The sequence below is a fragment of the Notamacropus eugenii genome, chromosome 4 (assembly GCF_028372415.1).
Source record: "Notamacropus eugenii isolate mMacEug1 chromosome 4, mMacEug1.pri_v2, whole genome shotgun sequence".
Lineage (NCBI taxonomy): Eukaryota > Metazoa > Chordata > Mammalia > Diprotodontia > Macropodidae > Notamacropus > Notamacropus eugenii.
Window position 1 is genome coordinate 276,976,156 of NC_092875.1, and position 22,769 is coordinate 276,998,924.

A 22,769-nucleotide genomic window follows, 5' to 3' on the forward strand; every position below is an offset into this window, starting at 1 on the left:
TTAGCTGTCATTTCACAGCCTTGACGCTAGCTGTTATTAGAACTTCAACGTTGCCATGATCTGCTTTCCCTCTGTAACAAAATCTATCAGGACCCTAAATGAAACTCAGAACATTAACTACAGAGATATTTTGAATAATTCAAAGGGAGGAGAAAAACTAATATTTTGAAGTTTTATGAATAAATCAACAAAAATATTTGGGAAAGACTATTTACAAATGCCTTATAGTGTTGCAAAAGGCAAAACCCCAGCTATTCACATCAATTACTGCAGTATTTTAAAAAATGATATCCAGTATTCATAGCACTTTTAAAGTTTATAAAGTCATGTTGTATGTGTGTGCATGCATCTGTGCGTGCGTGTGTGCATGCTTGTGCAGGGGTGTGTGTGGGTGTGGGTATGATTTGATCGTCACAAAAACTCTGTGAAATAAATGCTGGAGTTATGATTCTCATTTAACAACTGAGGAAATGAACTGACAAAGTTTAAATGAATTACATATACCTAAGCCAGTCTCAGAACTTGAGCCCAGAATTTCCTGATCTAATTCAAAACCAGTGCTCTATGAGTTGTGTTCTAAGGTCTTTAAAGTCACTTTGAACACTAATTCTATTGTGCTTAAATACATTTTCAAATTCCTCAATTTCTTGTTTGTAGCATCAAGCTGATTGATCTCATTTATTAATTATAAGGACTGTTATAGCAGATTGTTGGCTTGCCTTATAGTCTTCAACAGTTTGCATCTTCCTACAGTGAAGCTAGTAGGAAATAATGTATTATGTATTAAAAGCTGTTCATCCCAGAATATAAGCTATGAGAAAGAGATCCTGTTGTCACTATATTTTATGCAAATTCTACCATTTATCAAAATGGTTTTGAAACTGATGGCAGGAATTGCAAGTCTTGACATGGCATATTAGAGGACCCCTGGTTAGTTCTTAGGCCGAGTCATGGGCTCAGATTTAAGCTGGGCTTAAGATGCTTGAACATAACAGATGATGCTTTTAAGATATAGTGGCCCCCTCTTAACACTAAGTTATCACTGACCAGATGAATTGCAGACCTTTAAGGAATTTTAGGAACTTTATGATTCCTAAAGAAAACAATCACATTTTAATGTTCCAGTTAGGGAAGAATGTTAAGTGCAGTTTAGGAATGATATAAAGTTTGAATTTGTATGTTTGTACAATTTAAAATTATGCTCTGTTAAGGTAAATAAATGAACTATACAGATAACAGATACAGATTGTACAATTTAAAATTATGCTCTGTTAAGGTAAATAAGTGAACTATACAGATAACTGCTCCCATTTTCTCTAATTTTGATGCTAAGAAGCAAAAGGAAAAAAAATGTAAAAATTAGAGTGAAAAGAAGAGAGTTGGGGTGGGGGGGAACCTTGCATCTACAATCTTAATGATATCAATGTCATGCCAGTTCATGAGAATGTAGAAGTTCTTAGAACTGTTTTTAATTGCCCGTAATCACTGTTACAGGAAGTTACCTTAACTAGAACTTTCTGTACCATTAAAATCCCCCCTGCAAAAAATCCCTGTTCTACGTGTTCTATCTCCATTGACCCTCAGGGGCTTCATGTTAGAGTGGTGGGAACTAAGTTCCATAATGTGATGGATGGTTGTAGAAACTGCTCTTTGCTGTCTCCTTTCCAGTGTCATTCAGGGATTTTGAAAGGTGGTAGTGTGAGCAAGATGAAATATAGTTTACATAACTGATAAATTCTGCAGAAGAGGATATTATTCTTGTACTACCTGGTTCAGAGAATTGTGAGGGAATAATGTATAAATTATTAAAAACATATATGTGTGATATATCATCTGCTTCATTATTATGAATTGATAAGCTAGCTCTGAATAACACAAAGTTGAATGTTTACTCTTGATTGCTTGATTGCATTAAACAATTAACTTGAAACCATGAAGAATACTTGAAAAACTGAGTACATTTAGCTTAGTGGGTAAGACTTCGATGTATCCTAATATCTGCTTCAAATATTATAGTCAGCAAGGTGGTACATAGAGTGCTAGACTTGAAAGACCTGAGTTTGAATCCTCCTTTAGGTCATATACTAGCTGTGTGACCCTGGTTAAGTCATCTAACCTTTTGTGCCTCAGTTTCTTCATCTGTAAATGAAATAATAGTAGCACCTACCTTTTAGGATTGTTGTGAGGACCAGATGAGATGGCCTACATAAAGCACTTTGTAAAATCTTACGTGGTCATCCAGAAAAAGGATTAGACATTTTATGTAGCTGCAGAGGATAAGACTAAGGCTAATAGGTAAAAATCACGGAGAGACAGAAATAAGAAAGAACTCACTAACAATTAAGGCTATCCAGAAATGGAGTTGGCTTTCATGGCAAGGTTATGAACTTCTCATCGTTGCATCATAGATCTAGAACTGGAATGGACCTCGGACCATCAAGTCTGGTGCCTTTATTTACAGATGATGAGAGTGAGGCATAGGGAGATTAGTGACTTGCCTAAGGTAGCAATAAATTTCACAAATTTTGTACACGCTTACTATCGTAACACCTTCCCCTTCCATTATTCCTCCAGTTCCCACTCTGAAGGTGGAACCTAAAAGGATATCTACTGCCCTCAGATTCTAGGGATAACTTTATGGGGTTTTAACTTCTCCCCCTCAGTCCCTTGGACCCTCACTGGGGTGCTTCCCATTAACAAATAATTAGTAAGCTTAATTAGCTTTTAGGGAAAGTACTTACTAAAATGGTGTGGTAAGAACACTTGGCCTTACAGAATAGCAAATATACTCTACATCCATGGGAAGAGTAGATTGAAGCTTAGAGTTACAGTGGCAGTGAAGCACACAAGGAGGAGATACCTGTGGCCTGTGGGTAAATCACAACTTCTGGTACTACTGGTAGACCTTTCTTCCTTCACAGAATCCTTTTACAACTCTCCCTAAGTATGGATATCTGATGGACAGGCTACTCATCTGGGCCCCAAGGATGAATTTCTTTCTTAGGTCCATAACCAGTACTTTTCTCTGCCGTGAGGAGTGGTATTCACTGTAACAGCTCTTCTTTCTGCAGCCATCTGACTTCATTGTGTCTCTGTACCCACAGTTCAGACATTTCCCTTGTCATCAGCCACTGCCACGCAGTCCTACCCGAACATTTAGACCTCTGAGAACTTTTAAGATTGCCTGGACACTTCTAACTTGAGATGCTTATTTACCAAAATTCAAAAAATAATGAATACAGAGAGGTAGTAACATTCTTGGTGTTGCCATGGTCAGATGAAGGAATGAGGCTAACTAACTGTCCCTCCTTCCTGCCAAATTCTTGGTAAATAGCTAACTCACAGCCTTGAAGGAAAAAAACACTACAGAGAGGCAAGTTGCTCTTGTTGTGTATCTATTGAGTTCTGTTTCAGCAATCAGTTAGGGAACTCTCTGACATCTCCCATTGCAAACTCCTGAGTCATCTGCTCTTCCAGCTCAGTAGCCAAGTGCAGGACTCTTCATCATTTCACAGTATAAATCTTTCAATCACAAATGACCAAAAGTATGACCCCAAAGTGTCATGGGTAAACTGGACCAAAGCAGAGAATTTCTATACATGCTGTGTGGGCCAGGCTATCCAAATTATATGTTTCATATTTCAGGTATATCTACTAGAGTGCTCTCTGCCAAAAGTAGAAAGATTATTTACCCTAATCATTATTTCATCCTTCAAAAAACTGAAGTACAAACATCAATTTCTCTTGGATCTGCTTTACCACCAGGGAAGAACTAGTTGATCGGATAGAAATTATAAGACCTTGAGGGCAAATTGACTACATCATCTTAAGAGTTTGTGACAGAAAAAGAAAAAAAGCCTGGAAATGCCCTGATATGCACCCTGTATTTTGGAGAGCATATTTTAAAGGTTTCAAAGAAAGGGTAGGTACAATCCTATGACCTAACATTCTACAAGAGAATTTGGAGGTATGGGGACCTCTGAAGAACAAAATCCTCTAGACTTAAATAATTCTAATAAAGAGGAAATGGAGGAATTGTCTAAAGAAACCAGTGTGGTTGCATGGGGAATTCCTTATTCAAACTAGATTTTAAATAATTCAAATCTCTGATCACACTCTTTTGGAAGTTCCCTCCAATGAAGCAGATAGCTGCCCATGTATTCCTCTCTATCTTGTGCAAGTCTTGTCTTGCTCTCATATAAGTTTGCCATTGTCCACCCAAGCAACCTTCCTTACAGTCTCCTGGCAGTATGAGGATAGCAGTAAAGCATTCCTGCTGTCCATCTGCCATCCCTTGCTCTTGCCATATAACCAGACTATCTTCTTTCTTCTGTCAAACAATTCTTTGATGATGTCTTGTACTCCTGCTCTCCTCAAGTTCTTCATTGGTTATGTGTGGCGGCCTCTTCATATCTACCATGAGCATTTCCATTGCCGTTGTTGTAGTGTTCATTTTAATTCATTGGAGAATATCATATTCCATGTCTTACTCCTATATAGCAGCACTGGGTAGAATATAGATGTTGAAAAGATGTGCCTTTGCTTACATGGGAGCTTTGGGGTCAGTAAAGGAATTTTGCAGATTTTCTGAATGGTATCCAAGTTGCTCTCCTCCTGTTTAACTGTGAACCTCCTGTTTAACTCTGGGCATCTGTATTATCTGCTTCAGATGTAGATGTTGATGAACAAGCTCTATAGGTTGTTTGTCCAAATATGTTTTATAACCTGAGCAATAGACATTCTTCATCAACTTGGTTTTACCTATGTGCATAGTCAAGACAAATTCTCTTGAGTGATTGTAGATCTCTTCCAGGAGGCTCTGCAATGTTTTGGGGCTTGATGCAGTCAGCACAGTGTCAGTCTGCAAACAGGAGCATATGGAGGATCTCATCATCCCTAAGGAACTCCTCTTTGACCTGGACTCTGCACTAAATCTCTTCCTTCACAGTAGTGAATACTTTTGGTGAGCATACATCTCCCTGTTTTATGCCTCGCCTGATGTTTATTGTCAAATGACTATTGAAGAGGATTATTTCTTTTGTTATATCGTCCAGAGAGTCTTGAATGATTTTGATGAATGGAGGGAAAACAATATGTTATAAAAGAACCTGTAAGAAAGTGTTTGGTTCTGCTGATTGAAATGCTTTTTCATAATCAGCCTTCAGTAAGCACAGGGATCTAAGGGTCATCTGTTGTTGAATATCACTGCCATAAGCCTACTTGTTCCCAAATAATACCCTCAAGGACACCCTCAATTGTGTACAGATGACTCTCATAAGGCTTTTGTTTAGATAGGAAAATAGGGATATAATTGAATAGTTATTGATATTCTTTCAGTTGCGTCTTTTAGTATGAATAAAGTCTTAAAATTTTTTCCATTCTTTTCATTTTTTCTCCTCTTCCAGATACCTAGTATATAAACCTTCATTGCCCCATAATTACATCTCCTTCAGTCAGCATGGATCTCCCCCTCTATACATTGATATATTCCAGTTGCTTTCTCCATCTTTGTCCTCTATAATGCTATTTCTGTTTCCTTTAAAAGTATATCTGGGGCTGCAGTATTAGGGTTCAGAGGTGGTAGTTTCATTGTCCTTGCTGATGAAAATTATTAAATGATTTTTAAAGATCTTTTCTATTTTTCTTCTATTCATAGTCTTCCTTCTGCTTTCAATCCTTTAATGCACCTGAGATAATTTTGATAGATTGGATATCTTACCGAGCTTTCATTAAACTGGTTTTTATCCTACATTGCATCTCTTTGCTTTACTAAATGATACTGCTCATAATTATCCGTCATCTTCCATGAGATTTTACAATTTAGTTTTTATTCTTACTTAGTGTTGCCTTAGAGATGGTTGACATCCATCTCAGTTTGGCAAATAAGTCACATGTTGCTGACTAATGTGCTTTCTGGCCCCTTTTTGGTCTCTTTTTTGTGCCAATTTCTTTGCAGAATTAATTGAATTTCATTCTTAGCAACCAGTGTGTTAGATGAGCTGCAGCTATTTTCATAGTGTTCTTTTTGCAAGTATTTATCATTTGTGCTGTCATACATGGATAAAGTGTGTCTTATTACTTTGGGGCATATGATAAAATCTACTCCATCAAGTCCTTTCTTTGTATCTTCAGAAAGTATAGTAATGAACCATCTTTCCATTTTGCCACACTTTCCCCCTTTCTTCTACTTTCATTTACAGCAAGAATGTCTAGATCCTTTGGATTGGATATTTTCAGTAATATGTTCTTGTTAGTCGTTGGACAAGCATCTCACATTTAGAATACCAAAAGGCAAATTAAAGTTTATTGACAAAGCAGAAACTGATTTTTAGCACCCTTTAACACCTTTTACCTCTCTATCACCATTCCTGAAGATGTGGAAGCAGGGCTACAGAAAACTAAGAAGACACTTTTTTCTTTGTTTTATTGGTTGCTACCCCAAACAGATTTCATTACTAGTTGGCCAGCCTACTGATCTTTCCTTACTTGGCTAAACCGACACTCAGAAAACAGACTCATTCTTTTGTCAGACCTATGTGCTAAGCCTCTCCAACATAGTAGAGTCTACCAGAGCTTATGGTCTGCTTGCCTAGCCCTAAAGAATCCATAATCGCCTCTACATCAGAGTAGAACTTTGTGTTAAATGTTAAATGTTCAGGTACAAAAGGTAGAATGAACAACAGGAAACAGGTTCAATTGACAAACAAATCTGTATTCTGTAGCAGACCCTATCTTAGGCACTAGGGATATAAATACCAAAATTGAAGTAATCCTTATACTCAAGGAGAGTACATTCTAATGGAAGAGAAAAGGTATATATGTAAGTATGTACAGAGTATAAGGAGAATAAATACAAATAAATACATAGTAGTTAAGGAGGGAAGGCACTAGTAGTTGAGAGGATCAGGAAAGCTTTATGTAGAAGGTAGTACATGAGCATAAATGTATGGCATAATACTGTAATGGTAGTGTCAGGAACGCTGAAGCTCAGAATGAGCCAGGACTAATGGAGAAAACAAAGAACAACAAAGATGTTGGCGTTCTTTTCTCTTTGGGGGGCTAGAGTGTGTTTTGTTTTGGGGGTGTTTTTTAAAAAGTATTTTTCAAAGAAAAAATCAAATAAAGGGCAAGGACCATTTAAATTGAATGGAATAATAACTAGGGATTTTGAAGCGGAGGCAAATGACTAAGTCCTGTTACATTGTATAAGGAATTATTTTTCAGGTTTGCATTTTACTCGGTGGATATTAACGTCCCTTCCAACTCTGTTACACTGGAAAATTATGAATTTAAAAGTATGTGTATATTTCAGCACAGATTATATAAGGCACAGTACCCAAAAAAAGTGTCACTCATTTGACACAGTGCACATTTTATAAAATCTATCCTTATTAGCTATCTCCTCCAAGTTCTTGATTGTAAGACTGAAGTTGATATTAATTTCCTGAGTAAATTATATAGTTTATTATATGACCCACAAGTAATTTTGGCAATTTTAGATTATATAATCTGCCAAGCAGTAGAATGGTTTCTGATATGTTTTGTCTTTTGGCTGTGACAGAAATAGTAGTATGTCCTCTCTTAGATTAAATGAATGACTGTGTGTTGTTAGATAAGTTAATATTTGAAGTATAGTTATTTAGCCAAAGTGTTTTATTTTTACATGTTTAATTATTTGTTTTTGCTCAATAGGTTCAAATTTTGCTCAAACTTTGGAGCAATGGTTTCAGTTTAGATGATGGAGAATTAAGATCTTATACTGATCCAACAAATGCTCAGTTTCTGGAGTCTGTTAAAAGAGGGTAAGATATATATATATATATGTATATATATACATATTGGTGATCATCTATCTTTTGTGCAGTATTGAAAAAAATGGGGATTTTTTTAAAGAATTATTATGATCTAGTAGTATACTTAGAGTTTTCATGGAGTGGCTACTGAAATGTCAAACATTTGAGAATACTAGGAAAAATCATTATGTGTTTCTCCCTATTCAAGTGGTTACTTCCTGAATATGTAGTTTATTTTACTCTTTAATTTATTCATTATAAAGCTGTCAGTGTTTCAAATGCTTATGTGCTATAGGAACTCTTGTCAGAGTTTCTGGAATACCTTTGAGAAGTAGGATGGAGAATAATTGCCATTTCCTGAAAATTCACAACAAATTGTTTCATGAGAAGTGGTTTGTTTCTAAAGAGAGAGACTTTTGTTTATTTTGTGCCAAGTCTGTTTAATCTTGATGATTTAGTACTATTCACTAAATGGATTAGTATGTAGCTTCCCATACACTAAGCCACTGTCCTGCTTACTATTGACAGGGTGACTCTCAGTGCATGTATGCCTGAAATTCAGCAACTTATGTTAGAAATCTATTAAGTGGCATTTACTACTGGCAGAAGATTTCAAAAGGTTAGTGCGAGAAGAGGATAAACTCTAGGTATTTTCAGTTTCTTTTAAAGTATAAACAATCACATTATACTCAGATACTCTGCAGTTAGGGACTTCGTAGGGGGTTATTTTGAAGCCCTTATCAAGTATTAGTTGATAATAATATAATTTATATTGCACTATTTTTTTCATTGAATTCTATTTTATTTTTTTGTTTCAAATTCTCTCCCTCTTCCTCACAACCTATTCCATCCATTGAGAAGAAAATAAATAAAAAATCCATTGCAAATACAGTCATGCAAAACAAATTTCCACGTTAGCCATTTCTCCTCCCCCCAACAAGAGAGAGAGAGAGAAAAAATTAAGCTTCAATATGTATTCCATCAGTTCTCTATATGGATACGAATAGCCCTTTCCAGTGTGAGTGCTTTGGGATTGTGGTGGGTTATTGTGTTGGTAAGAATCAGTCTTTCATAGTTGATTATATTTACAAAATTATTGTTACTGTGTAGATCTGGTTCATATTTTTTCCTGAAACCATGACCTTCATCATTTTTTATAGCACAATTACATTCTGTCACATTATGTACCACAACTTGCTCAGACATTCCCTAATTGGTGGGTATCCTCTGAGTTTCCAGTTTTTTGCCACCACAGAAAAAGATGCTATGAATATTTTTGCACAAATGGGTACTTTTGCTCATTCTTTCATCCCTTTGGGTTATAAACCTTTTAGCAGTATTGCTGAGTTTTCATTGAATAATATCATAGCTTTTGGGACATAGTTCCAAATTGCTTTTCACAGTAGTTGGATTAGTTTACAGCTCCACCAGCAATGCATTAGTCTACCTATTTTCCTATATATCTTCCAGCATTTGTCATTTTCCTTTACTGTCATTTTTGCCAATCTGATGAGCGTGAAGTGGTACCTCAGAGTTTTTTTAATTTGTTTTTTCCCTGATTTTTAATGATTTAAAGTAGTTTTTCTTATGACTATTGATAGATTTGATTTTATCCTTTGAAAACCACCTACTCATGTCCTTTGACAACTTACTGGTTGGAGAATGGCTCTTAACTTGGTGCATTTCCCTATGAAATGAGACCTTTATCAGAGAAACTTATTGCAAAGATTCTTTTCCCAGTTTCCAGCTTTTCTTCTAATTTAGGCACATTGTTTTCGTTTGTGCAGAAGCTTTACTTTTATGTAATAAATATTATCCATTTTACCACCTTTGAAACTCTTGATTGTGTTGCACACTATTAAGCGCTTCATATGTGTGAGCTATATTTACTTTTGCTTTTTACAGAGCTATAACAGTATAAAATTGTATTTATCTCTAGAAAAAGTATCAAAATCAGACATTTTTCTGAAGGCTAAAGTGGTTTAAAATATTCTCTTGAAGCAGGAGAGAATTTATATAATCCCTCAACAGCTCTTATTGTATTCCTAGGATGCCACTAGAATATCAAAGGGGAGGAGACTTTGTATCAAAGAGGATAAGAGCCTAGAAGAGAATTTTAACTAAGTTTTCTTTACCTTGAAGAGTGAGAATGTTGAGAGACTAAAGAAATCCCTGACACAGTTGAGGTAATGCCAAGTCAAAAAAACTTGGCCCTTTTTCTGCAATATAATATAGTCACCTGCCTTCACTTGTGGGATACAGATGGAAATTTCCCATGGTTTTCAAGAGCAATGATTTTAGCCCCTTAGAAATGGCAGAAGTTTCCAAGGACACTTGCCAGGTTTCATATTATGAGTGATTGAGCTAGAATACTTTCTTTCCTTTCTTGATTACAGAAGAAGCCTTGGGACTTCCATCTAAAAAGTCACACACCTCAGTTGTTGACTAGTATTTGTCAGACTTCGTATTAATTTAGTTCCCAATCTTGTTGATTATATTCCTCAAAATCCCTTTGATTCATTACCTCTTCTGCTTACCCCAAACAAATCCTGGTCTAGACTGTCTCACTTCTTCTCTGAACTATTGCAACGTTCTCCTAATTGATCTCTGTGCTCTCCCCTCTGCAATTTATCCTCCAAACAGCTGCCAAATTGATACTCTTAAATTGCGTGTTTAATCATGCCGCTTCCCTAGTTTTTAGACTAAAATACGTCCTTCTGTTTGGTATTTTAAAAAGGCTTTTACAAATGGCTCCAACTATCTATCCCTTCTTTCTTAAAAAAAAATTTTTTTTAATTGCGTGTATCATTAACATTCATTTTTTAAAGTTTTGAGTTCAAATTTTTTCCTTTTTTCCCTCCTCTCACTCCTCATTGGGAAGGCAAGTAATTTGATGTAGGTTATACGTGGGCAGTCATACAAAATGTATTTCCAGATGAGTTGTGTTGTAAAAGAAAACACAGACCACAAAAAAAAAAAAACACTAGAAAAATAAAGTTAAAAAAAATGCTTCAGTCTGCATTCAGACCCCCTCAGTTCTTTCTGTGGAGGTGAATAGCGTTTTTCTCCATAAGTCCTCCAGAGCTGTCCTAGATCATTGTATTGCTGAGCACAGCAAAGCCGTTCACAGCGGATCGTCAAGCAGCGTGGCTGTTACTGTGTGCACTCTTCTCGTGGCTCTGCTCAGTTTGCATCAGTGCGTAGAAGGCTTTCCAGGTTTTTCTGAAGCGTCCTGCTCATCATTTCTTACAGCATCACCATCATCTGCAGCTTTTATACCCATTTCCCAGTTGATGGGCGTCCTCTCAATTTCCAGTCTTTGGCCATCACAGAAATAGCTGCTATAAATATTTTTATCCATCTAGATCCTTTTCCTTTTTTTTTTTTAATCTCTTTGGGAAACAGATCTAGTAGTGATATTGCTGAGTCAAAGGATACACAAGGTTTTCTAGCTCTTTGGGCATAGTTACCATTTATCAATTGGGGAATGACTTGTATTCATATAAATTTGACTGTTCTCTATCAGAGAAAACTCGCTGTGACCTTTTTTACAGTTATCAGTATTAACTCTGTATTTCTCTCTATTCTATTTTCACCCTGTTTATTTTCTCACCTCTCCCCTAGTCCCGCCACAGAAGTGTTTTGCTTCTGACCACCACTTCCCCCTGTTTTCCCTCTCTTATATCATTCCTTCCCTTTCTCTTATTTCCTTTCCTTCCTACTGCCTTGTAGGGTAACATAGATTTCTATATTTACCTGACTGTATATTATGTCCTCTTTGAGCCATTTCTGATGAGAATAAGATTCAGGCACTGTCCATAACCCCTCCCCCACCTTCCCCTCCACTGTAAAAGCTCTTTGTGATTCTTTTTGTAAGATAATGCACATCATTCTACCTCCGCCTTCTCCCGGTGCTTTCCTCTTTTTCACCCCTTCATTTTATTTTTTTAGTTATCCCATCATAGTCAGCTCATCCCCATGTCCTCTGTCTGTGTATAATGATAAAATTCTTAGGAGTTACAAGTAACATTTTCCCATGTAGGAATGTAAACAGTTTAACCTTGTTGAATCCCGTATGATTTCTCCTTCTTATTTACCTTTTTATGCTTCTCTTGAGTGTTGTATTTGAAAGTCAGATTTTCTATTCAGCTCTGGTCTTTTTATCAGGAATGCTTGAAAGTTCTCTATTTCAATAAATATCCATCTTTCCCCCTAAAGGATTATACTCAGTTTTGCTGGGTAGGTGATTCTTGGTTGTAATCCTAGCTTCTTCACATTCCAAGCTTTGTTTATCCTTTAAAGTAGAAACTGTAAATCTTGTGTTATCCTGACTATGGCTCCATGTTATTTAAATGATTCCTTTCTGGCTGCTTGCAATATTTTCTTCTTCATCTGGGAGCCCTGAAATTTGGCTGTAATATTTCTGAGAGTTTTCATTTCATTTCTTTCTGATGGGTCGGTGAATTCTTTCAATTTCTATTTTAGCTCTAGAGGATCAGGGCAATTTTCCTTAATTATTTCTTGAAATAAAATGTCTGGGCTCTTTTAAAATTTTTTATTGATCATGGCTTTCAGGTACTCCAAAAATTTGAAAGTATCTCTCCTCAGTCTGTTTACTTGGTCAGTTGTTTTTCCAGTGAAATATTTCACATTTTCTTCATTGTTTTGACTTTGATTTATTATTTCTTGAAATTTTGTGCAATCATTATATTCCACTTAACAATTCTAATTTTTAAGCAATTATTTTCTTCTGTGAACTTTTTAACATCTTTTTCCATTTAGCTAATTCTATTTTTTAATGAGTTCTTCTCTTAAGTAGATTTTTGTGCCTCTTCTCATTTGGCTTGTTCTGTTCTTAAGGTGTTATTTTCGTTATTTTTTGTACCTCCTTTACCAAGCTGTTGACTCTTTTTTCATAATTTTTTGCATCATTCTCATTTTTTTTCAATTTTTCCTCTCCCTCTCTTATTTGATTTCTAAAATCCTTTCTTAATTGTTTCAGGAATTCTTTTGGGGCCGGAGATGACTTCACATTTTTCTTTGAGTTTTTGGATGTAGCAGTTTTGACTTTTTTGTCTTCCAAGTTTGTGTTTTGAACTTTCCTGTCACCATAATAACTTTCTGTGTTCAGGTTCCTTTTTGTTTGCTCATTTTTTCAGCCTATTTCTTGACTTTCAAATTTATGTTAAAGTTAGGCTCTGCCCCCAGGGCACAAGCTTCAGGTTTTTCATGCTGCTGTTTTCAGAGCTAATTCGGTGGGGGCGGGGTCTGTAAGTTTTCAGTTCTTTCAAGGTAAGATGAACTGAGAAAAGGCATGATCATTGCTCTTCTGACGTATGCTCTGGTCCTTGAATGACCATAAGCACTTTTTCTGCCCTGGAACTATGACCAGGGTACCCACTTTTCTGCAGCCACAAATTCTCAAGTTCTAGGGCTCCTCCTCACTCCAAGACTATGACCTGGAACCAAGTATGGGCAATGCAGCAGAGTCCTGTACCTCATGTCAGCAGGGGGTCTACTGTAATCTGCTTCTGACCAGTTGTCCAACCCTCTTTACCATCTGTTTGCTCAGAGCTTTTGAAGCTTCTGTTGTTGATTCAGTCACCTCCAGGGCCTGCTACTGGCTTGCAAGGGCACAGCCTACGCTCCATTCTCACCACAGTGAGATGGACCTTTCTTACCAACCTTCTAAGTTGTCTTGGGCTAGAAAATTGTAGGTACTATCAGAAAAGGTGACATCTAGAATGCCAGTAATCCTGGGACAGAGAAGCATGGTTAGAGGTAGTATGGGTTAGTTTGAAGCCTGGAGTTTGCCTTCTTGTCATTATCAAGACTTCAGAAAATGGGAAAAATGTCCCCTTACTTTTATTATAGTTCATATTCCTTTTCCAAGCCCTTTAAGTTTTCTCTGTCACCTATGTGCTGTAAATACCCCCATTTTTAGCTTCATCTGTGTTACTGAAGAGCAATCAAATGGTCATAAACAGAATGTTAATTACTGTATGAAGAGTGGCCAAATCTGATGTCCTTTTCTGAATCCTCATGCTTCTTGAGCTCCCAGCAGCCTTTCATACTGTCATTCACCCTCTTCTTTATAGTCTTTTTAGGTTTTCATCACACTTCTCTTATCAGACTGACCACTCTTTGTTAATCTCATTTGCCAAATTTTCATCGTCTGTACATGATTTTCAGATCTCTTTATCCAGCTCATACTTCTCTTCTGATGTCTGGTCTAGCATCTCCAACTTCCTATAGATATCTCAAATTGCTTGTCCCATTGGTCTTAAACTTACTGTGTCCAAAACTGAACTCATTATCTTTACTCTTAAACCTTCTCCTCTTCCAAACTTCCTTCTTCCTCAATGTTGAGAGCACTACAACCTAGGTGAAATTTTCTACTCCTCATTCTTACCCATCTCCTACTCCTTATTCAGTCATTTGTCAAAGCCTGTTATTTCTACCTTCATACATCCCTCATACATGCCCCTTTCTTTCCTTTGACTGTGTCACCACTCTGCTCCAGGCCTTCTCTCCTCATATCTGTACGACTGCAATAGCTTTCTCTTTGGTCTCCTTGCCTCAAGTCCTTCCCCATTCCAGTGGGTTCTCTGCTCAGCTGTCAAGTTGATCTTCATTAAGCACAAGTCTGAACCTTTGCTTTGCTTTGCTTTGCACCACCTCATTGGTTTCTTATTGTCTCCAGATTAAATATAAAATCCTTGTTTGGCCTTTCTTCTTACACCCTGCCTACCTCCATGTACTCTGTGATTCAGTGACATTGGCTTCCTTACTGATCTTACACAGAATTCTCCATCTTCCAATTCTGAGCATTTTATGTGGCTGTTTCCCAGGCCTAGAACTCCCTCCTTCTTAGCTTCCCTGGCTTCCTTCAGGTCTCAGCTAAAGTCCTAACTTCTGCAAGAAGCCTTTCCCTGGGCCTCTTTTCTACGAGCACTTCTTCTCTGAGATGATCCCCAATTTATTCCGTATGTATCTTGTTTGTCCACAGTTGTTTGCATGTTGTTTCCCTCATGAGATGATGAGCTCCTTGAAATCAGGGATTGTCATTTTGTTGTCATGGTTTGTTTTCACTCTGTATCTTCATTGCTTGACACAGTGCCTGGAATGTTGTAGGTTTCAGATAGAAGTTTGTTGTCTGATTGAAAGTCTCTGCCCTCAAGAAACTTAGCCTTCAAATAGAGGGGGAATTCGAACAGGAAAGTCAAAGAGGATTGTGATTAGAGTTATAGGGGAGTATACTGACACATCCTTTTCCAGGAATGGTGTATAGATTTGATTTTTGCATTCCAAACTAGAGTTATACGGAAGACAAGGAGTGTGGGACATGGAATGGTATACCTATATGTTATAGAGATGTCTAGGAAGTAGCATGTTGGGTTTGGATCAGGCAACCTTAGATTATGCTTAAAATTCTTGCAGATCAGAAGGCCAGGGTCCCAGGAGTCAGAACTCACTTGAGTTAACAGCTTCCCAATTTCCCTAGAATAGCTTTTATTGCTCAAGATTGTTTTTAATCTTATCCTGACTTCAAGAGAGAGAGACCTTGGTAGAATCCTACCACAACAGCTTTACAATATAAACAAATATTAATAAGATATTTCCATTAACAATGAAGTGTTTATTTTTGGTAGTTTCTCAGATTGTTTTGCTTATTTGTATATTAAAGGAGCTTTAATTAAAATTTTATTCTAAAATATTAATAATTGAGTAACATGAAAAAAGAGAAAATAACTCCTAAATCAGCAATAAATTTATATTCAGTAAAATGAATGAGACAGAAATACAGGTTTGATAAAAAAAATTTAACTTTGTTAATACATACTTTTATCTACAAAACACAGAGAAAATACTTTTTATTTTAATATTTGATTGATTTATTTTTTATTTTATTTATTTAGATCTGCAGAACACAGTTTTTGTCAAACCTTACAGAATCATTGATTACAAACATTCCTGGAAATTCTTCCCTTGTTTCTTAGAGAATAGATAATTTTTAGTGTTTGTGTTAGTATGTCTTATGCAAGTGTCAAAATAAAAACCTTTGTGATCAGGGTCAGGTCATTTAGCTTCTGTGAACTTCAGCTAAAATAAATTGGCTAGACTTTCTGGCCTCTCAGGTTTCTAATACACTTCAACACCATGTCTCAGCTGCCTTCTCACTTTGGAATTTCTCCTTATGTCTGTTGTTCTCTTATCCCTAGAATATCCTTGTGGTCTTCTTTTTCTGTTGACCAATAATGTTTCATCACATTTATATACAATAATCTGTCTGGCCATTCCCCAGTTGATGGATACCCGTGGCCCCACAGCAGCCCAAGAAATCTATCAGCATCATGAGGGCACCAGTCCCAGTCAATACATAATACAATACATTATTGTATTATAAGAAACGATGAAGAAGATGGTTTCAGAGAAACCCAGGAAGACTTATATGAACTGGTGCAGAGGAAATGACCAAGGCCAGGAAAAACAATTAAAATACAGTGACAGCAGTATGGCAGAGATAAACAACTTTGAAAGAATTAGGAGCTCGGCGTAATGACCAATGACAGCTTAAAAGATTAATGATGAATTATCCTATTCACTTGCTAATAGAGGTGTGAAGGATTCAGAGTGCAGAATGAGACTGTTTTTCTTTTTACCATGGTTAACATAGAAATTTATGTTGCTCGACTGTACATGTTTATAACAGAAATTTTGTTTTCTTTCATTCTTAATTGGGAAGGGGAAGGTTGGGGGGCAGGGAGGTATTGTTTGTTTAGTTGTTTCAGTCGTGTCTGGCTCATCATGACTCCCTATGGGGTTTTCTTGGTAAAGATTCTGGAGTAGTTTGCCATTTCCTTCTCCAGCTCATCTTTGAAGATGAGGAAAATGGAATTAAGTGACTTGCCCAGTGTCACAACTAGCTAGCAGTTGAGGCCACAGTTGAACTCAGGAAGACTCTTCTCCCTTACTCTAGGCCCAGTCCTCTATTCACTCTACCACCTAGCTGCCATATTGGGAGGAGGAAGAACACACACACACACAAGTACACACACACACATGAACACGCACACACCCCTATACATACAGGTGTGTGTGTGTGTATATGTGTGTATTCATACATACATAGATTTATAAATTTTTTAAAGAGTACAAATTGGGGGCATTGGCCTGGAGAAAGATGGAAAGGACAATTTTTCTCTGAGACAGGAGGGAAGGAGATGAATGTATGTGAAGAAGATAAAAGTGAAATTTTGAAATGGGGATAAGTGTATACTTTTCTAAAGAATTAACTTTCATTAACATTTTGATGTTCTTTTTAAGAAACATCTGTCACTTCCTAGTGATGTCCTCTGCTACCACCTTCCCTTTTATCAAAGTACAGTTAGGCAGAATAAATGAAGACAGAACCCATATTTGACATTGATCTCATTCTATACCTACAGATTGTCACTTCTTAAGGAGGAGACATGATTAGTTATTCCTTTTGAGGTCAAGATTGAAAGCTGCATTGATTACTTTCAGTGTTGTTTTTTTCTTCCTCCTGTCATTGACCTCCATGGCCCATGTGCCAGTGATATCAATAGGTCAAACTGATGTACAGTTTAGTGGCTTCTAGTATACTTCCAATCTGCCTTCCACACCCCTCCAACATTTACCATTTTTCATCATTTGTCATCTTTGATAATCCAGTGGGCATAAAGTAAAACCTCAGATTTGTTTTAGTTTTCATTCCACTTATTCTTAATGATTTGGAGCATTCTTCCAAGTGGTTGTTGGTAGTATGTCTCTTTATATCCTTTGGTCACTTTATGTTGTGGGGAATGATTCATATTCATATGTACCTGTTTCAGTTCCCTATATGTCTTGGATGTTTAGTCTTTATCATGGACATTTGCCCTAGTCAGCAGTTTCTCTTACTCTGCCTGAATTGCTTTTGTTCATGTAAAATTTTTTAATTTGTGTAGCCAGAATTATCAATTTTATTTTTTATAATCACTTCTATGTGTGCCTTGTTTGGTTAAAAATTCTCTTCCTAACTGTCTTCATGCAAAGTATCCCCTTCCATTTCCTTTTTTAAAAAAATTGGGGGGAGGGGCAATTTCAATGCTACCAAAACATTTTTGGTAATACTTACATATGAGATCCATTTGTTGCTTATCATACTTTATGGTGTGAAAGGTGTTGATCTAAACCTAATTTCTGTTAAATGACTTTCCAGTTTTCTTGACAGTTGCTGTTGAAGAGGAAGGTCTTATCCCAGTAGTTTATTTTTGGGTCTATCAAACATTAGGATATTATGTAAGGAAGGAATATGCTCAGCAGATCAGTGGGGATAGGAAGACGTGGGAGAGTGTAAAAAGCGTTACAGCAGCTGATGTTGGGAACATGAAACAGATAATCAGAGATAAATGAAAGCTAACAAGCTTCATTAAGGCTTCTCCACTGAGGATAGATAACATGAATTTGCAGTCAACTAAATCACTGACTCAGAGCCAGAGTGATGCAAGTTGGGAATTAACAGGGAAAGTGTGGGAGAAAACTTGAGGGCAAGCAATATTGAGTTTTTAAAGTAGCGAAATGTAAATTTTGCCGTGAATAGGAAGGTAAGTAAAGCTAGAATAAGGACTGGAATTCTCAGTGAGGGTCAATAATAGATTCAGATAGGTGTGAAAGAGTAATAAGTGAAAAAGGTTCAGTTCAGTTTAACACTTCAATACTTTTTAAGTATCTATGACACTTACTATGTCAGGCCATAAAAATTCAAAGTAACAGATTCTGCCTTCATGATTGATTATAACAAGGAAGAGGATTTTCAGAATTTGGGCAGTCAGCAGACATTAAGTACATGCTATGTAGCAGGCACTGTGCTGAATGCTAGGGATATAAAGAAAGGCAAAAATATGATCCCTCCTCAAGGAGTTCACATTCTAATAAGTTCAACATCCAGCAGTAGTGCATTCGAGTGATGATGCCATCTAAGGTACAGTTCTTTTTGTAGGTGTCTAAAATAAAATGGAGATAAAAGTTAATAAGTTCAAGATCGGGAAATCTTGAGGCTAGAGTATTAGATTGTCAGCATAGGCGCTGAATATCAGAGAGTATGAAAATGACGTCAGTTGGGAAGGAAAATTGTGACACCCCCCCCCCCCCCATCTAAAGTAATTGAGAAAGTGTTGAGAATGTGGAAAACTAGTAGATAACAACTCTGGTCATCTTTTGATTTAGTCCTTCATTTGATGATAATAAAAATGTCTGATTGAGTATCTTAAGGTCACAAAGTATTTTGCGTATGTTATATCTTTATAACCCGGGGAGGAAACTGCTGTAGGCTTTACTATAACCATCTTAAAGATAAGGAAGCTGAGGTCCAAAGAAGGGTTAGATGACTTTCCTATAATCTTGCATTTTGGAAGTGCTATGAGTAGGAATGTGAATTTAGGTCACTCCTGACTCCTTGCTAGCCATTCTTTCCATTACACCATGATGCCTGTCAACAATCATGAAGTCCCTAATATAGACAGAACACTGTGGTAGATATTAAAGGTAATAGAAAGTTTAAATTAAACATATCCCTGCCATCACAGACTTCAAGACAACAGATTCTTAGCTGACATTGACAGTGGAGAATAAGAAGGTTGTAACTTGCCTTCAACTCATTGCCTTTCCAGAGTTGGGTAAGAATGAAGGGAAACTCTGAAGAGGCATCAATGAATTCTTTACCATGTCAGTTGGTTCCAAAATCATTTGGTTACTTTTCCTAACAGTTTCCATTTCGAAGCAGTGTAAGTGGAAACGTAAATGTTTTCAAATTCATTTTTGAGGCTGAGTGCTTGGTCAGGTTTAAAATTTTATTAGTCATGTTTATTTTATTTGTATTAAAGTCTTCCATTATGTTTTCTTTAATTTATCAGGAAATCTCAGACATTAGAAATACTCCTTTTCCATAAATTATCAGGAACTTTGGTGATCTGCATTTGTACTGTTCAATCATCCCTGAATGTATCTGCAAATTTCACTGTTCTTATCTTTAAAATCTTACTGGTTTTTGTTTGGTATTTTATAAATATGAATGTACAAATAATCTTCTTGTTAATACTGTCAACGAAACATAAGGTAAGTTTCACTTAGAAGTCTTAGAAGGAAATATAGTATCCAAAGCTTTTGAACTGAGATGAGTAGAGTGCCATGTTACTCCATGTTTAAATTTGCCTTTAATTTTTAAAAAATCTTTCTCTGAGTAAAAATACTTGTGAACAAGCTACAAGAAGTCCTTACTTTTCTAAGTCCTGACCCATTCTCCCACTATCAAGTAGTGATAATCAACAAAGCACTCCAATGCTACCAGGGATCAAGACTGAAGGTTGTTTTTCAGCCTTTTGGATGCAGAGGCTCACCAGGAGCAGTAGTGATGTGAGGCAGAGCCAGGGGCTGGAGGCAGGTCAGTGCCACTATTCAGCTAGTCAGCTGCTAAGTGAAGAGCAAAAGCAGAAATTGGTACTGGGGAGAGGGAAAACAAATCTGCTAGTGTTGTATAAATTTAAGTGAGCTCCATGTGAAATGTACTTACCTTGATATCACAAAATAATTTTTAAAAAATCAGAATTTCGTCATATTTTCTCTCATCAACAAAAATTCAGGTGTGACTTGTTCAAGATTCTGCTATCCAAAAAATTAAGGGTAGTCCCTAGAATGAAATTATGAATTAACGTAATTTTAGGAAACATGTTATCAACCTGTAATTTCCTTACGGAAAATTTCTACTTAAGGCTAAAACACTTTTGCCCTCTTCACCCCAATTTGGTTATAATAACAATCAATTAAATTTTCCCCCCCTCAAAGTGAAATTCCTCTGGAGCTTCAGCGACTGGTCCATGGTGGACAGGTGAATTTGGATATGGAAGATCACCAAGAGCAAGAATACGTAAAACCGAGATTGCGATTCAAGGCTTTTAGTGGAGAAGGGCAAAAACTTGGAAGGTAAAACATGAAAGAAGAAAACACTTTTTAATATATTTAGCATTGGGTTGGGAGGGAAAGGAATATGAAGAGGAAAAAAAGAAATTTTAATGGTGAGAAATTGGTCTTAAATTATGAAAGCCATTCCATTAAAAATCTAAAGACTCAGACAGACAGCACCAAAGCACCATTGACTTTACAGATAGGAAGAGCAGTCTTTGATCAAGATTAAGGCTACTTGGATTGAGCTCTACTAGGATTTACTCCCTTGAAGTTTTCCAGCCTTTACTCATTTTTAATTGTGTCTGCCCCATAATCCTGCTTATATAAGCCTAATAGAATTAATTAATTCTAAAACCAGTGGACAAGTTGAACAAAACAACAAATTTCTACAGGCTTTTAAGGTATTAACTTTCTAAAGCCAATTGTATACAATTAAAAATAATTAAGTTCTCCTTGGGCAAACTGTTGTGCTATAGTTATACCTCAATTAAAGGACCTTCTAGGAATGAAGATCCTTCATAATAGACTCAGTTATATTTTTAAAAATTTTATTTGACAAATCATGAAACAATATTGCCATTTTTTTCTGTGCTCAAGCAATCTTCCTGCTGTATGATACATATGCATTTCTGTACATTTCATCTGTATATAATTGTCTGTATACAGACAGTCTTCATCTGTATGTAGTTGAAAGTAAGCAGACACAATTATGAGGACAAAAGCTATTTTCTACTGCCCAATTATCCGGCTCCATATCTCTAAGATTATTAGATTGAGTTCAGTGTAGTAATTAAATACCCACCAATTCATTTGTTCACCTGAGAAGTTCTGAGCTGGCCTAAGTAGCTAAAACCTATTGATCTTCACATGTTTATATGAAGAATAATCTGCATAAATGTGCTTTAGTTGCTTCTGTAGTGTGTCAGCTAATTTCACTGGGCAAATAGCACATTAAGAAATCAATAATTTAATAATTAAAGAGGGTCTTAATAACTTGTAAATTCTTAGCACCTTCTATCCCCTTTTTTGTCATTCTGCCATTAACTCTGAAAACAGGACCATCTAGACCACATTCTTTTGTTCTGTGGGTTGCCATGGCAAAACATATATAGGTATATATGTATACACACATACATACACACATACATGGATACATGTGATCACTTTGTGTCCAGGCCTCTAATGATGGACCTTACCAGATCTTGAATTGACAGCTGCTCTGGACAGTCTGCTATGAGACCATAACTAAGATTTTCCCCATTGGCAGAATGCCCAAAGAATTGTGATTACATAATGTAAGAATTCAGGGTCAGCTCTGTAACTTAATGAGGCATTACTATGGGTTAATAGATGTCCATTTTAAATGTTATTAGAACATTTTTACAAATAGTGGAATAAAGCAAAGGTACTTGGCAGCATCCAAACTTTTCCTATACTTGACTGTTTATCTCTCTGCTCAGACAATATTTTGATTAACAGATTAAGAAGATAAAGGTTTTTGATAATAGTTCAAGTAGATGAATGCTCCACATTTCGTAATTAACATAAAATTTATGTTTGAAACCCTAAGGAGAGGGTGAAAAACAGCAAACTCAGAAGTTGCAGTGCTCATGACCGTTTCCACTGGGGAGAAGCATTGAGAATCATCAGCTACGATGTTAGTTGGGAGAAAGTTGATCATCTCTATAGCTATGTTAATGTTTTATTTAACTACCTTTTTGGTAAAACACTGGGTTGTGGTTTTTTTGCACGTTCTGTTTTAGAAGTCTTTTTATTTTCTGTCTTCTTCTAGTCTGACTCCTGAAATAGTCAGTACACCTTCTTCTCCTGAAGAGGAGGAAAAGTCAATCATAAATGCAGTCGTTCTTGTTGATGATTCAGTGCCAACAACAAAAATTCAAATCAGGTTAGCAGATGGAAGCCGCTTGATACAAAGATTCAACTGCACACATAGGTAAGCTAATACAGTCCTGTCACACTATCAGTTACAATAAGCATATATTAGGCTGT

General features: G+C 36.5%; 1 protein-coding gene across 3 annotated transcripts in view; it reads left to right on the top strand.

Annotated features, from left to right (window-relative positions):
- UBXN2B (UBX domain protein 2B) overlaps positions 1 to 22,769 on the top strand; it is a 46,229-nt gene that overhangs the window by 20,898 nt on the left and 2,562 nt on the right. Inside the window, exons 5-7 of one of the 3 annotated variants that reach the window (XM_072604640.1) lie at positions 7,693 to 7,802; positions 8,322 to 8,412; positions 20,640 to 20,722. In XM_072604640.1, the coding sequence (XP_072460741.1) occupies positions 7,693 to 7,802; positions 8,322 to 8,379 (168 nt within the window). In that variant the 3' untranslated portion in view covers positions 8,380 to 8,412; positions 20,640 to 20,722. Of the gene's footprint in view, positions 1 to 7,692; positions 7,803 to 8,321; positions 8,413 to 9,842; positions 20,778 to 22,551; positions 22,714 to 22,769 lie in introns of those variants that run through there. The other 2 variants (XM_072604639.1, XM_072604638.1) reach the window with 2 other exon arrangements.